Consider the following 17,611-nt stretch of genomic DNA (forward strand, 5'->3'; position numbering starts at 1 on the left):
TCTGGTCCCCACTCTGCCACCAGCCCCCAGCCCCCACAAGACTCTGAAAAAGACCTTGAAATAGATGACCGTCTCTCATTCCACTCCAGCTCTGAAAATGTATCTTTAGGCATCCTTTGTCCACCACGCTCTGCTACCGAATTCAGTTTCCGCTGCTTCTATTAGCTACATTTACATTAGAGAGAAATTATTTTTCAAGGTTCTACCTTGTTTGAATTCAAGTCATAATGAGTCAGCCAGCACTCACTAGCTTTGAGCTTTGACCAGTGGAAGAAACTGTCATACTGACCTCTACCTTTCAAAGAAAGGACAGATCAAGTAGTGGGTTTTTCTCTTTGTTTTTTAGTTTCAGTTTTTGGCTACCAGTCTAAGTCTTTGAAAACTCATTCACTTAGTTATTTAATTGAATGGCTGCGCTACCCACAATGTTTACGTCCCCTAAAATTCGTGTGTTGAAACCTAATCCCCAATGTGATAGCAGTTGGAGATGGGCCTTTGAGAGGTGATTAAGTCATGGGGTGGGGCTCCTCATGAGTGGATAAGTGCCTTTATAAAACAGACCCCAGAGAGCTCTCTCACTCCTGCTTTGACAAACACAGTGAAAAGAGGGCCTTTTATGAGCCAGGAAGCAGGCCCTCACCAGACACCAAATCTGCCAGTATGCTGATACAGGACTCCCAGCCTCCAGAACTACGAGAAATAACTTCTGTTGTTTACAAGATACTCAACTGATGGTATTTAGTTATACAGCAAGCCATACAGACTAAGATGCTCTAACTTTCAATACAGCCCTGTTGTGTCTGCTAACAATTTTCTTCCAAAGTTTAAAATTAACAAATCGGTAAGGATTCACGTGTATAAAATCACCCTGGCTGGCGTGATAGCTCATGCCTATAATCTCAGCACTTTGGGAGGCCAAGGCAAGAGGATCACCTGAGTTCAGGAGTTCAACACCAGCCTGGCCTACATGGTAAAACCCCATCTCTACAAAAATACAAACATTAGTTGGGCATGATGGTGGGTGCCTGTAATCCCAGCTACTTGGGAGGCTGAGGCAGGAGAATCACTTGAACCCCAAAGTCGGAGGCTGCAGTCAGCTGAGATGGCACCATTGCACTCCAGGCTGGGCAACAGAGCAAGACTCCACCTCAAAAAAAAGAAAAAGAAAAGAAAAGGAAAAAAATCCCATCTGTCTACGTAAAAAAACTTGGGTGCCGTGTAAAAATGTTTATAGAGTGATACACATGGCGAGAATTACTTCTAGCTTTTAATTCTAGCTTTCTATACCACTGAAATGTTTTAAATATGTAAATGCATTTATGTTTAATTTTAATTAACTAAATATCCCACTACAATTCAAATATTACAAATACCTAATTATGTACAAGCCAAAAAGCCCAACTAAATTTATACCCTTCCAATATATACCCATTTAGTAACAAAGTAAAAAAAAGTTATTCTTCAGATGCTTTCAAACAGTTATGGAAGTGATTTCTTTACTCCTGTTCTTGAGCAGCTATTACTTTGCCCGTTAATTGCCCTGAAAAGATGTGAAAAGTCTGTGATACTGACCATCCAGGAGATACACTAATTCCGGAAAGCCTGCTTTTAACTTCAATCAAGAAAGAACCTGTAACTCCAGAACCAGAAGTAGCTTCCAGGGCTTGGCAGCAGAACTCGGCTAGCCGTGCATACCCAGCTCCACACCAAGCAGGGCCATACTGGGGAAAACGCTGAACAACTATAACCGGAAATGATCAAAGACAAACGCTTTTGAGGAAAGATGAATTACAACTGTATGTAAACATCTTTTAACCTTGCTTTCTTCCATAGTAAACCTCTCGGTGGAGCTTAACAGCCAGTGACAGCGATACTCACAGCCCTTCACCACTGCTGGGATCCACCATCCGAATCAAAACCTCTGTGAGGCCTGGTGAGGTGGCTCACACCTGTAATCCCAGCACTCTGGGAAGCCAAGGCGGGTGGCTCCCTGAGGTCAGGAGTTCAAGACCAGCCTGGCCAACATGGTGAAACCCCCATCTCTATTAAAGATACAAAAATTAGCCAGGCAGTGATGGCAGGCACCCATAATCCCAGCTACTCAGGAGGCTGAGACAGGAGAATCACTTGAATCCGGGAGGCAGAGGTTGCAGTGAGCCAAGATTGCGGCACTGCACTCCAGCCTGGGCGACAGAGCAAGGCTCCATCTCAAAAACAAAACAAAACAAGAAATTTCTCAGTCTCTGGGAGCTGATTCCAACAGGATATGAGCCCTGCAGGATGCCTCTCATTCTCACCTTCCACTCTCCTCCACGTTAACGTAAGTCAGTGTTAATTTAAAGCTACTTTCTTACAGGACACATAAAATCCCCCCGAGTCCTCCTCAGGCAAGACCAGTTTAGAAGTGGGGAACTCAACTCACACCTCTCCATTGTGGGCCAGACAAACATTTGGGGAGTGAATTGAGATAAACTGCATTCCCTTCCAAAACAAAGTGATATACAGCAAGGTTACTTAACATTCTGGCAATTCCGGGCTTCTGTTCAAAGAAATCACCCCTTATCACACCAGAGACAGGATTTCAGGGGCTTGGGTCTCCCTGCTGTTAACAGCCTGAGTTAGTCTCAATAACTGCAGGTCAAGGCAGCAGCAGAAAATGCAACCTCATTAAGGTCGATGAATGAACAGATACATTAGACATGAACTGGATAAAATGCTGAAAGAGAAAAGGCGGGAAGGGGTCTTGTCTCAGGAGCCTGCTGTGTTTTCTGCTTTGGACAAAAAGTAGAAATCAAAGCAGCAGAGCCCACACCTTTCCCTTCCTCACACGCCATCTGAAGCTCGTGCCAGAAGCCACCGTGAAAGGGTTTTTTCATCATTCCTTGGTCAGCAATAAACCACCTGTGACAAGTTTTTTAAGTTTTCCCTTTGTACCTGGGATGCTGTGCTTGGGAAACACGCCAGATCACGCTCAGCAGCCTTGAATTCTTGTCAAAAGCAGGATACATACTAATCATCAGAGCGCATATGATACGAGACAGAAAATGTGACATCTGATAAAAGGGGTTCTTTGGTGGCATTCAATAAGATAAACACCCAAGCTCACAAAGAGCCACTGGTCAGCCCTAATCCAGCCTTTCAGAATTATAAATCCAGCCAGACACACCGTTTTCTTTACTCAGTAAGAAAACACATTCAGCAATGTACCAGTTGGTGGTCACAGGTTCAAATACCAACAGGGGTTGGGAGAGTGGCAGACAGGAGCAGGGCAGGGCCATGTGAGGGCCAGGAGTAAACTGAGGCAGCAGCTGCCCGGCTTGGCCAACCACTGCCAGGTAGAAGTTGGGCCACTATTTCCAGAGCAGATATTTCTCGAGAAAAGCTAATTCTGCATAAAATCAAGTGATCTTTAAATACTGCTTCAATTTTTTTTAAACGCAGCATCAAACAAAACACAGTCTTCTACGAATCAGCAGAAGAGACAGTCGTATAAAAGGTCACTTCTTGCCAGGCACAGTGGCTCATGCCTGTAATCCCAGCACTTTGGAAGGCTGAGGCGGGCGAATCACCTGAGGTCTAGAGTTCAAGACCAGCCTGGCCAACATGGTGAAGCCCTGTCTCTACTAAAAATACAAAAGTTAGCCAGGAATGGTGACAGGTGCCTGTAATCCCAGCAACTCAGGAGGCTGAGGCAGCAGAATTGCGTGAACCTGGGAGGCGGAGGTTACAGTGAGCTGAGATTGCACCACTGCACTCCAGCCTAGGTGACAGAGCAAGACTCCGTCTCCAATTAATGAATGACCACATCTTGATCCAAATGTCCTGTACTTGAAATTGAACTTCCTATCACTTGACTCTGATAAAAAATAATATTTAAGAAGAAAGAGGCCAGGCACAGTGGCTCACGCCTGTATTCCCAGCACTCTGGGAAGCCGAGGCGGGTGGACAGAGCTCTTGCCTCTACAGCCCATGGATAAGCTAACAGTGAGGGAGGCACGTCTGACAGTTTCCTGCAGCGTCCCTGACGCACCATCCAGCCCTGCTCAAACCGCCCCCACTGTCTCCTTCTGAACAACCACAATCCTGTTTTGAGACCCCACTTCATGGTTAATCAGTAACCCTGACGGAGGAGTTCCCCTTCAGTTCCCGACCTCTGTTCTCTGGCCTCACCCCTTGGGTCCGAGGGCCAGGCAATGTGACGGTAAAACTCCAACACCCTCCTAAATCTTTCTGCTTCGCACTCTGAGCTCATTCGTGTACACGTCTGAATGCCGTCCTTGTCTGGGCCTGAGGCTGAGGCTCAGGCTGTGCCCACGCATTGAGGGCAACTGCACAGGTTTTATGTTCACCGAGAACGTGTCCACGAAAAACCAACCATCCAACCTCAGAGCCGCCAAAGGACCGCGAGGTTGCCTGCCCGCCCCGACGCCACGTACTGGAGCTCCCGGCAGTTTTTACACTCACGTTCAGCAACACGGTGAAGACGACACTAAAGGAGACAACGGGGACCTTCTACACACGTGCTCAGAGATGTGCGGAGAGAATTAATATGGAAGGAAACGCGTCGTGGCATGATTTACGGTAGCCAAAAGCGGGAAAGCTCCTAAAGGGTAAGCTTGGGAGAGAGAACAAATACTCTGTGGTGTACGTAGGCAGAAGAAGGTAGTGTAGACATTAAAAATCCTCTTATTGGCCCCGTGCAGTGGCTTATGCCTATCATCCCAGCACTCTGGGAGGCTGAGGCAGGACAATTGCTTGAGTTCCAGAGTTTGAGATTGGCCTGGGCAACACAGCAAGACCCCACCACTACAGTAAAATAGAAAAATTATCCAGGTGTAGTGGCGTGCACCTCTCATCCTGGCTAATTGGGAGGCTGAGGCAGAAGGATCATTTCAGGCCAGGAGGTCAAGGCTGCAGTGAGCCAAGACTGTACCACTATATTCCGGCCTGGGCAACACAGCAAGATCCCATCATAAAAATAAATAAATGAGCAAAACACACTAAATAAGAAAGAAATTCTGTCACTTGCAGCAACATGGATGGAGCTGGAAGTTGTTGAGTGAAACACGCTCATTTTAATTTTCCTTTCTAAGGCATGAAACCTAATGAGTGGTAAAGGCAAGATACTCAGAAGGTAAGTTGCCAGGGTCTGATAGAAAAAGACTTCTTTTCTTTTCTTTTTTTTTTTTTTTTTGAGGTGGAGTCTCACTCTGTTGCCCAGGCTGGAGTGCAGAGGCACGACCTAGGCTCACTGCAGCCTCCACCTCTGGGGTTCAAGCAATTCTCTGCCTCAGCCTCCCGAGTAGCTGGGATTATAGGTGCCCGCCACCATGTCTGGCTAATTTTTGCACTTTCGGTAGAGACAGGGTTTCACCATGTTGGCCGGGCTGGTCTTGAACTTGTGACCACGGGCCTCAGCCTCTAGAAGTGCTGGGGTTACAGGCGTGAGCCACCACACCCGGCCTCAAAATAGATTTACTTTCACCAAGCTTGGAAGCTTCCCCCGATAAGAAAAAAAGGGATCAAAACAAACAAACAAACAAACAAACCTCCACTGTACTTGGGAGATGCATGGTGTCTGAACATCACCTCCAAACAGGGTACCCAAGGCACTAGAGTGGCTAAAAATAACCAGAGCCTGCGGAATTTCATCCGGTATCAGCCCTGAGTCTCCCAAACACAGGTATCTTCACTCTCTGCAGCACTTCGGGAGTTTACAAAGCACTTTCAAGCCATCATCCCATGGGTAGGAAAGTGGGATTGAGGGCTGCAAGTCCAGACTCCAGGCATGAGCCGTCTGGTTTTCATCTTGCGAGCTATACGACTGTGGGAACTTTCCTTAGCCAACTTACACTTCATCTGCAAAATGGGCATAATCGTTGTAATTATATCATGAGAGAGGCTCACAGGCCAGGACCTGGCACAGAGCAGATATTCAATAGGTGGTCATTCCTCACAGCTGTCAGTACCACTGTTGTCACCATTACTACTCATCTTTCACAAGGACCTGTGAGGTCAATGACCCTAACCCGTCTTTACCTTTGAGGGGGCTGAGGTGCAGCAATGATTTGCTTAAAATCACACAGCTAGGCCGGGTATGGTGGCTCATGCCTGTAATTCTAGCACTGTGGGAGGCCAAGACAGGCAGATCACTTGAGGTCAGGAGTTCAAGACCAGCCTGGCCAACATGGTGAAACCTCATCTCTACTAAAAATACAAAATCAGCCAGGCATGGTGGTGGGCACCTGTAGTCCCAGCTACTAGGGAGGTGAGGCAAGAGAATCGCTTGCTTGAACCTGGAAGGCGGAGGTTGCAGTGAGCTAAGATTGCACCACTGCACTCCAGCCTGGGTGACAGAGTGAGACTCTGCCTCAAAAAAAAAAAAAAAATCACACAGTTGATTGAATTTGATTAAATTGAAAGTTACACGTTAAACATAGCCAGCAACTGCACTGCAGAAGCAGGGAAGGCCAATGTGATGCCCTCACCTTTCATGAAAGTTAGTAGACAGGGTCTTGAAACACAGACACGCGTTTATGCCATCAGGAGGCTTCAGGAACCCACAGCAAATGTTTCGGTAAAACTCAGCCCTCTGCTGAGGTCACAGTGCAGTGATACTCCAGGTCCAGGCACACTCGTAAAAACTGAGCTACTAAAAGCAAGGTGCAAAGCTGCATCTGTAATTTACAGTTGTGCTTTAAAATTTTTTAAAATACTTTAATAAAGGGTGAGGGTAATTCTAATACATGCAAATAATTATCTCTGCAAGGATACTTAGATATTAGTAACAGTGGTGCCTCAGAGGAAGGGACCTGGAAGAAGGGAAGTCGGGGTGGGAGAGAGATGGACTTCTGACTCCATGCCATGAGGATGTGCTAGCCACGCTGACACTGCATGTTACCTAGAACTGGCGACTCACTGCTCTGGAATTATTCAGCTATTCAAGGCAGGGCCAAATACAGAAAGCAGCTTTCATTCATTCACACACACGTGCATCTATGTGCACACACATGCATCCATGTGCACACATGTGCATCCATGTACACACACACAGAGCACGCGTGCAAACATCACACGTACACACACGTCCATACACACACACATACACATATACTTCCACACATGCCTAAGTTCTACAGAAGTTTGAAAGTCAAATGAGTTAGTTACACCGGGCGCGGTGGCTCAAGCCTGTAATCCCAGCACTTTGGGAGGCCGAGGCGGGTAGATCACGAGGTCGAGAGATCAAGACCATCCTGGTCAACATAGTGAAACCCCGTCTCTACGAAAAATACAAAAAACTAGCTGGGCGTGGTGGCGCGTGCCTGTAATCCCAGCTACTCAGGAGGCTGAGGCAGGAGAATTGCCTGAACCCAGGAGGCGGAGGTTGCGGTGAGCCGAGATCGCGCCATTGCACTCCAGCCTGGGTAACAAGAGCGAAACTCCGTCTCAAAAAAAAAAAAAAAGTTAGTTACTTTATTTTTTTGAGATAGTCTCACTCTGTTGCCCAGGCCCAGAATGCAGTGGTACAATCCCGGAAAGCCATACAACTTTCTAAAGGATGTTATTCACCTTCCTTTCTGTTCAATGATATATACTACAGTATGATTGTGTACTACTCATCTCTCTCCTTCTCTCTCTCTCTCTCTCTCTCTCTCTCTCTATATATATATATATATATATATAGAGAGAGAGAGAGAGAGAGAGTCAATATTTAATATATTTATATTATCAATATGTCAATACTTATATATAAATATATTAGGAACACTCTCTGTGTAGAATCTAAAAACAGATATCTCCAGCGAAACCCCAGCCTATGGGATGTCAATATTTATATATAAATATTGAGATAATATGTTTAATATATTTATTCATAATTATTGACATAATATATTGATATATATTTATTTAATATATATGTGTGTATGTGTATGTGTGTGTGTGTATATATATATATTTCTCTTTTTTTGAGAGAGAGAGTCTCACTCTACTACTCAGGCAGGAGTGCAATGGTGCAATCTTGGCTTCTCTGCTGCCCAGGTTCAAGCGATGCTCCTGCCTCAGCCTCCCGAGTAGCTAGGATTACAGGCTCCTGCTACCATATCCGGCTAATTTTTCTGTTTTTTTTAGTAGAGATGGGGTTTCACCATCTTGGCCAGGCTGGTCTTGAACTCCTGACCTTGTGAACCACCCTCCTCAGCCTCCCAGAGTGCTGGGATTACAGGCGTGAGACACCGTGCCCAGCCTATATATATCTGTTTGCGTAACATTTATTTACATAACACATATTATAATATGTAAATATATATTATATAAATTTAAATGTGCATATTTTGTATAAATATGCATAAAACAAAAATATGTATTTAAGTATGCATACATTTAGAAGGGGTGTGAGCAAATCTGTACCAGAACATAAACAGTAGTTATCACTACGTGCTAAGAATCACAGGTTATTTTTATCTTTTTGATTCTATAATTTCTCCCTTTTCTGTCATGAGGACATTAGTACTTGTGATTTTAAAACCTTTAAAAAGTTTTTGGCAGAGCACAGAGGCTCAAGCTTGTAATCCCAGCACTTTGGGAGGCTGAGTTGGGTGGATCATTTGAGTTTAGGAGTTCGAGACCAGCCTGGCCAACATGGTGAAACCTCGTCTCTACTAAAAATACAAAAATTAGTCAAGCGTGGTGGCAGGTACCTGTAGTCCCAGCTACCCGGGAGGCGGAGGCACAAGGATGGTTTGAACCCAGGAGGCGGAGGGTGCAGTGAGCCAAGATCACGCCACTGTACTCCAGCCTGGCCAACAGAACAACACTCTGTCTCAAAAGTGCCTGGCCAAAAAGAAAAGTTTTTTTAAATATGAAAGAATTCATGGAAAGGATAAATGAATGAGTTGTGGACAGAACCGATCCTAGCTGCCTACGGGCAGCACCTCCTGGCTCACACCAAGAAACCAAGGCTTGGAAAGTCGCAACATCACCAGGGCCCCTATCCCCACTCCCCGCACCCCAACCCCCGATGCTATGGAACATTTTGGAAGTGGTGGGATGCTGTCAGGGCTGAGGCCTGCTGGCTCCAGCATCTGAGCAGGGCTTCTCCTGGTCCGACTGCATCTATTTCGTTTCCCCCGTGAGTTACTGTATGATGGCAGGGAGGGCCCACGCCCCAGGCTATAATTGATAGCTGAATAAAGACACTTCAAGGTTCCCAAAGTGGAATGTGCACAGGAAACAAATTTAGGAAATCCTGCTTTCTGTTACAGGAAACGAACCCTACGCCAACTGATAGAAATCACTCCAGCAGCTCCCAAGGAAAACCCATACTGGTTTCTATATGTATTCCATGAACCACCTTGCCTAGGCTAGCAATGTTTTACTGATACTGAATTTCAAAGGCACAATTCTAGAGCCAGCCAAGTCTATGTGGAATCCTACAAGGACCTGGAAACAGCATAGCATTCCGAAAGATTTTACTTGAACTAGATTTAGCCTCCTTCAAGCCTCATAAGGCATTTATATAAACCTCTGTGTTTGGCACGAGGCAGCCTCTTAAGTAGTTTCGAAAGCTGATCAGGAAGACAGTAACAGTGACTACACCTTTAGTTAGTAAGATTGTGGGTTACTTTTCACTTTTCTAATCAAGGCATTCAGGTGTTCTACCATAGACATAAAATAACTATGCAATACAAAATAATAAAGTTGTAAAAAAAAAAAAAAAAAAAAAAAAAACAGTAAAAAGGTAACACTGGTCTCTGAAGACACCAAAGGCCAAAAGAAAGTAGTGAAGACACCAAAGGCCAAAAGAAAGTAGTTTTTTTCCTCAATCATGATTCAGAATCTTAGAAAAACAAGACAAATCTGAATCCAAGTGCAGTTCATGCACAGAAGAGATAAAGCACCATTCACTTTGAGAAAAAGGAGCCGAGAAGCACAAAGCAATCCATGAAAGACTTACCCTCATGGAAAAATCTTTGCACAGCCCTAAGAAAAATACACTGAAGTCCAATGGAAACAGAGGAGTGGGTGACAGGCATGAGAACCTCCAGAGATGGCAACGTGAATATCAGGGGCGTCAGGAAGGACTTGCTTCTCGGACGGCCAGCATCTGGAACTTGCTCAAATTTGAATCCCACCAGGTGCAGTGGTTCATTCCTGTAACCCCAGCACTTTGGGAGGCTGAGGCAGGCAAATCACTTGATGTTAGGAGTTCACGACCAGACTGGCCAACATGGAGAAACCTCGTCTGTACTAAAAAATACAAAAATTAGCCAGGCATGGTGGTGCATGTCTGTAATCCCAGCTACTTGGGAGGCTGAGGCAGGAGAATCACTTGAACCCGGGAAGTGGATGTTGCAGTGAGCCAAGATCACACCACTGCACTCCAGCCTGGGCAACAGAGCCAGACTCTGTCTCAAAACAAAAAGGGCCAGGCATGGTGGTTCACAGCTGTAGTCCCAACACCTTCGGAGGCTTAAGTGGGCAGATCACTTGAGGTTAGAAGCTCAAATAAAATAAAATAAATTTGAATTCCATCAAATACCCACAGGTTACTGGTTCCCAGTGCATAGCTACCAAAAATATGGCCCTCTCTGACACTGGTGTTCCATAGCACCATTCCCAAAGGGAAAACCATCATCCAACAGACTAAACCTGTCAAGCCACAGAAAGAAGAAATGATGATAAACCTGAAATTGTCCGTTACATGGCACAAGTCCAAGCAGAGCAGGATGATCACCCAAACCAACCCCCACCCGATCACCCAAACCAACCCCCGCCCTATCACCAAAACCGACCCCCACCCGATCACCAAAACCGACCCCCACCCAATCACCCAAACCGACCCCCAACTCCATCACCCAAACCAACCCCTACCCCATCACCCAAACTGAACCCCACCCGATCACCCAAATCGACCCCCACCCAATCACCCAAACCGACCCCCTACCTGATCACCCAAATCGACCCCCACCCCCTCTCTCTCTGCACACAATTCCCATCTCGGAAGCTGGCCGGGGGTGCAACATTTCTCCCTCCAAAAAAGCCTGGTTCAAATGTCAACAGTCATGGATGAACTGGGTTTTATAGCCTGAGCTGTTCCACAAACACCCTGCAGACTGGAAGGAGGAGTCTTAAAGAATGTTTTTAACAATATTCAAGATGATGGGAAAACACAAATGATAAAATAGTAAGTGAAAAAAGTAGGGTACAAAACTATATCTATAGGAAAATTCCTGTTTTAGAAGATAAATTGGAAGGTACTGAAAGGCGGCCAGGCGCTGTGGCTCACACCTATAATCCCAGCACTACTAGGAGACTGAGGTGGGCAGATGGCACCACCACACTGCAGCCTGGGCAACAGAGCAAGCTTCCATCTCAAATACCAACAACAAAAAAGCAACACCTCAACAACAAAAAGACCAGCAGACCAAGCAAAAATGGGTAAAGGATACGGACAGACATTTTTCCAAACAAGATACACAAACGGCCAGGAAGCACACGAAGACGCTCCATATCAGACGCCGTCGGGAAAACACACATCAAAACCCCAGTGAGAGGCCGGGCGCGGTGGCTCAAGCCTGTAATCCCAGCACTTTGGGAGGCCGAGGCGGGTGGATCACGAGGTCAAGAGATCGAGACCATCCTGGTCAACATGGTGAAACCCTGTCTCTACTAAAAATACAAAAAATTAGCTGGGCGTGGTGGCGCGTGCCTGTAATCCCAGCTACTCAGGAGGCTGAGGCAGGAGAATTGCCTGAACCCAGGAGGCGGAGGTTGCGGTGAGCCAAGATCGCGCCATTGCACTCCAGCCTGGGTAACAAGAGCGAAACTCCGTCTCAAAAAAAAAAAAAAAAAAAAAAAACAAAACCACAGTGAGACAGGTTCCACGCTGACTAGAACATCTGGAAACCAAAGGACTAACGGTAGCAGGTACTGACCAAGATGTGAAGAAATGAAAGCCGTCACATGGTTTGCTGGTAGACACGTAAAACAGAGCAGCCACTTTTGGAAAACAGTCAGACGGTTCCTCAAAAGGCGAACTACAGAGTCCCTATATGACTCTGCCAACCCACTCCAAGGTATATACCCAAGAGAACTAGAAATGTACACCCACTCAATACCTGTACACAATTGTTCATAGCAGCATTATCTACAATAGACAAAAAAATAAAAAACCCAAACACACATTAATTGATGAATGGAGAAACAAAATGTAATATATCCAGAAACAGATTATTATTCAGTTATTAAAAGGAACGAAGTGCTGATGCATGGCTATGCACAGATGAATCTTGAAAACATTACACTCAGTAAGAGAGGCCAGTCACAAAAGGCCACCTATTGTATGGTTCCCATTGTTTGGAGTGTCTGTAATATGCAAATCTATAGAGGTAGAAGGTAGATTAGTGGGTGCTTTAGGACTGGAGGAATGAAGAAGGGAGGGGGCACAACAGCAAAGTGGGTACAGAATTTCCTTTGGGGTGACAGAAATATTCTCAATTTGATTACTATGATGGCTGCAAAAAAAAAAAAAATCCCAAAATATACGAACTGTACTAAGAAGCCATACTGGCAGGGCGCGGTGGCTCACGCCTGTAATCCCAGCACTTTGGGAGGCCGAGGCGGGTGGATCACCTGGGGTCAGGAGTTGGGAGACAAGCCTGGCCAACATGGTGAAACCCCATCTCTACTAAAAATACACAAAATTAGCTGGATGTGGTGGTGGACACCTGTAATCTCAGTTACTTGGGAGGCTAAGGCAGGAAAATTGTTTGAACCTTGGAGGCAGAGGTTGCACTGAGCCGAGATCACACCACTGCACTCCAGCCTGGGTGACAGAGTGAGACTGTATCTCAAAAAAAAAAAACAGTTATACTTTAAATGGGTAGATTGTATGGAATGTGGAGTTTATCTTAAGATCTTAATTATTTACATCTTTTTTAAAGTATGTGGTTTAAATAGGACCTTGTGCTCCTGTTATGCTGGCCTTCTGAGTTACAAAACAAAACCTCTAACTTTCCTAATTCAGGCTATAGCTCAAGTCCAAGGCTATTCTTTTTTTTTTTTTGAGACGGAGTTTCACTCTTGTTACCCAGGCTGGAGTGCAATGGCGCGATCTCGGCTCACCGCAACCTCCGCCTCCTGGGTTCAGGCAATTCTCCTGCCTCAGCCTCCTGAGTAGCTGGGATTACAGGCACGCACCACCATGCCCAGCTAATTTTTTTTTGTATTTTTAGTAGAGACGGGGTTTCACCATGTTGACCAGGATGGTCTCGATCTCTTGACCTCGTGATCCACCCGCCTCAGCCTCCCAAAGTGCTGGGATTACAGGCTTGAGCCACCGCACCCGGCTACCAAGGCTATTCTTTGTAGAAGACCAGTTCTTTCCTGTATCTGAAAATATGTCTCCCAGCAAGCCCTGCACCACGGCACCACCCTGGCTCCTGTCTGTCCTGACACACTGCTTCCTCAGGAAACCCCTAATTCCAGCACACAGAAAACAAGCAGGGCCTCTCCATGGCCCGCCACACCTGCCCAGGCTTACCTCATCAGGGCTGGATGCCTGGTACACGCGGCAGGAGTCTTCGTACTGCTTCTCGGCCTCAGCCTGGTCAGTCACACCGTTGGACTCATACACAGGAGTCACGTTGTGGCAGAGTGCAATGGCCTTCACAGCCTCGTGCACGCGGCTGCTCATGGTCCGTCGGACCTTGGTGGTGAGTGTGGGGCCCTTCTGGGCCGGCGGGTCCTGGGATTGCTATAGGAAGGAGAGATGAATAAGGAGGATGACCAGAGGAGGGAATGATTTGGAGAGTGTGGAAGAGCAGCCATGCAGCTATTGCTTTTCTTTCTACGTTTCCCACACATGGAACTCTTAGGTGTATCTACAAGGATGTTGCAAATAAATGACATGTAATGTTCGCGGTTTGTCGTTTACACTTGGCAAATAAATAAATAATAAACAGAGGAGGCTGAGCATGGTGGCTCATGCCTGTAATCCCAGCACTTTGGGAGGCCGAGGCGGGCGGATCACCTAAGGTCAAGAGTTCCAAGACCAGCCTGACCAACATGGTGAAACGCCATCTCTACTAAAAAATACAAAGTTAGCCAGTCGTGGTCGCGCATGCCTATAATCCCAGCTACTTGGGAGGCTGAGGCAAGAGAATCACTTGAATCCAGGGGGCGGAGGTTGCAGTGAACTGAGATTGTACCATTGCACTCCAGCTTGGACAACAAGAGTGAAACGCCATATCAAAAATAAATAAATAAACAGAGGAAACAATTATAATGTAACGAACGAGGATGATTCTACCTGCAGACTGAGTGAACCTATCTTCCCTGGGGTGGTGTCAGGGGCTTTTGACAGAACAAAGACCCCACCACACTGAAAGGGATCCTGGTATTACGGAACAGGGCTTCCCCAAGTGGGTACTCCTTTGCTGGGGGGCATCATGAGGTGTCCACCAGCACCCCTGTTCTCCAGATCCACTGGATGCCAGCAGCATTCTCTCAGCTGTGACAAGAGACGTCACCAAATGTCCAATGGAGACCAAAATCATCCTCGGCTTAGAACCACTTTAAGCTCACGATCTTCTTAGTTTACAACAGAAGGCAACTACCTGATCAAGTACCCTAGGCAAGTAACAACCATCAACACCCAGGGCAGTGCAGCAAGGTGTATCAGGAACAGCTGGAAGAAACCCTGGCTGGATGGGACTCACTGCCAAATGGTAGCTGGCCCTCCACTGAAGCTAGACATTCAGGAGTAGTGGTAACTGTGCTCGAGTTTTGCCTTGCAGGCTGACTTTAGACCCCAGCTCTTGCCTGAGAGGCAGCTCCGTGGTACACCCTGGTCTCCTCCATCCCTTCCTATATACCTGTCAACACGGCTCAGCCTCTGAAGGGCCAGGAATGGGGAAGTCTTGGAAAAACGGTTTTGAGCAACATGGTAAAGACAGCACTGAAGGTTCCCAAAGTTGAGCCTTATTCTTGGATGGGCGGGAAGAAGCTGGGAGACCTGCAGCAAGTGATGTCTGTTCTCTAAGCCTGTTTCCTGTCAATGAGAGGAGTGAACCAGAGGTGGTTTTCAACCCATGCTCCACACCAAGCCCCAGGAAACCCAAGAAAACCCACTTAGCACCACCAACTGCAGCGGGGTGGGAGACGCAGCCTGCAACTCCATTCCTGTGTCACACGTGAGGTGCCACCGAGGCTTCCCCCTTTTTTTTTTTTGAGACATGAGTCTCACTCTGTTGCCCAGGCTGGAGTGCAGTGGTGTGATCTCAGCTTACTGCAACCTCCACCTCCTAGGTTCAAGTGATTCTCCTGCCTCAGCCTCCCAGGTAGCTGGGATTACAGGCGTGCACCACCAGGACCAGCTAATTCTATTTTTCATAGAGACAGGGTTTCACCACACTGTTCAGGCTGGTCTCGAACGCCTGATCTCAAGTGATCCACCCGCCTGGGCCTCCCAAAGCGCTGGGATTACAGGTGTGAGCCACCACGCCTGGCCCCTGCCCAGGCTTCCTTTGAAGAAAGGGTTCTACTGATTCAGAATATAATGAAAATTAAGACCACTGGGGAGAAAAGGCACTTGTTAACAATCTACAGCTCATGGTTCAGCACAAGCCAAACTCCCTCCCACCGGAGCAGCACCTGCCTGCGTCTCCAGCTGTCCCTCATGCCACTTTCCTCCTCGTTCACTCCGCTCCAGCCACGCTGGCCTTTCAGTTCTCTGGGCACCGCCAAGCTGCTTCTTGCCTGAGGGCCGCTGCACTGGCCGTGCGCCCTGCCTGAGACCCCATCCTCCAGCTCCCTGCAGCGCTGGCTTGCTCAGTCTCAGCATTCAGGTCTCAATTCAACGTTACCTCCTCAAAGAGGCGCTCCCTGAGCCCCTCACTTCACGGCACTCCACTTCCCTTTCCAGTGAAGTCACGTTTGGGCAACGTCCTGTGTGTTACTCTCTTCATTGTCTAAACTGTCCTATTGACCTGACGGGTCCCTCTCATTAGACCACAGAAACAGAGGGCTCAACTGATGGGTTATTCATCACTGTATTCTTAGTACCCAGGGCAGTGTCTGGTATGCAACAGATATTTGCTGAACAATTAAACAAATTAATAACTTAATACTGCCAAGGTGGTGAGGAGGAGTCCTCAAGGGACATGAATTTTTTTTTTCATTTTCAAGAGGAAACAACTATGAAATCAACCAACATCAGTTTCAGATTTTAAATCACAGATTTGGACAAAGGGTCACCTACAACATTCTTACTGCATCCACAGCTAACTGAATCATGGAGGCTAGAAATGTGTATGGAGTTACCGGATTCTACATTCCATTAAAAACATATTTACCAAACAGAAGAGAAGTGATCTGATCCTTTAAAATGAGCCACACTTTACACCCATGACACCCGATTGCCCAAAACAGAGAACAGATGGGTTACAAGAAACAAGAAAATGACTTTCATTTAATTTTTTAATACTATTTTTAGTAGCGGCATTAGACTCCTCAGGTAATTAGACAATTACTAAATTATTCTGGTCATGCGGGGACACGGTGCTCTGGCTTCCTGCTCTGTTAACCTCTGGTGTCAAGAGCACACGAGTTTCACTTCCAGGCCAAAGGGCACTGCATGGTAACAATAATTAGAGTAATGAATCAGAACTCCGGTTTAAATGAACCATTATTTTCCAAGTGCTTTTAATTATAAAGAATTTAACTCTAAAATTATAAAGAAAAGATTTACAGAAAGGTTCTCTATTGGAGAGACTAACTCGAGAACGTTTTTCTTTTTTCAAGTCTATAATTTACGTTCTAGCCACGAACACGTGTCTTCATTTCTGTCCACATTCCTCAGCACCTGGACCAAATCGTTATTTAACATTAGGTGCAATAACAAGACCTTTGACAAAGTAATTGCTGTGCTTGGCAAGTTTCAGTAACAATGGGTTTGAATGAAAAGCCGTACTGAGGGCATCCTTCATGAACTTCTGGATTTTGTAAAGCCATCTGATTTCATGTCTACAAAAGTCACATACTTCCACTAATATTTCAAACACGGGATAATACAGAGCTACAGGACCTCGTATTCCAGTTGAAACAACTCCCAAGCAAGGCAAAAAGAGAACCACCAATGGTCAGACGTTCACAAAGGCCTCACTTTTAGATCTGGGACCATCTGACAATGAATGAACTGGAGGACAACTATGATAGCCTGACCAACATCACAGGCCACAGGTTCAAGGCCTCCACCCACATATGTTTATTTCTCTCTTAAATTAACACTTTCCCCCTTTCCTACTAAGATGTTCCAGGAAGGAGAGGAAATAATCATTGGTGCTGAAACCGCCTCTTTGAATTGTTAAATAAAGTCTCATCTGCACACCAAACGGTCATGTGCATATATCCTTAAGGCACTGAGACTGACCAGGGGCTGTTTGGATGATGCCTGTCTTAGGTCTCGTCTTCAAACAACCTCACATTCCCCATATGGAAGAGTTTCACATTGTACAGTGTTTATCTCTAACCTCCTCCCCATCGGCCCTTTAACCTACACGCATTTCTTCTTACTTAAAAAATACCAGGGGAAAACAAAAACAGATGTGGC

General features: G+C 46.2%; 1 protein-coding gene across 2 annotated transcripts in view; it reads right to left on the bottom strand.

Moving 5' to 3' along the window:
• ATP9A (ATPase phospholipid transporting 9A (putative)) overlaps positions 1-17,611 on the bottom strand; it is a 168,654-nt gene that overhangs the window by 44,895 nt on the left and 106,148 nt on the right. For both annotated transcript variants that reach the window (XM_039479637.2, XM_074406664.1), the window contains exon 14: positions 13,544-13,756. In XM_039479637.2, the coding sequence (XP_039335571.1) occupies positions 13,544-13,756 (213 nt within the window). The remainder of the gene's footprint in view (positions 1-13,543; positions 13,757-17,611) is intronic.

Source organism: Saimiri boliviensis, chromosome 9, assembly GCF_048565385.1.
Source record: "Saimiri boliviensis isolate mSaiBol1 chromosome 9, mSaiBol1.pri, whole genome shotgun sequence".
NCBI classification, from domain to species: domain Eukaryota; kingdom Metazoa; phylum Chordata; class Mammalia; order Primates; family Cebidae; genus Saimiri; species Saimiri boliviensis.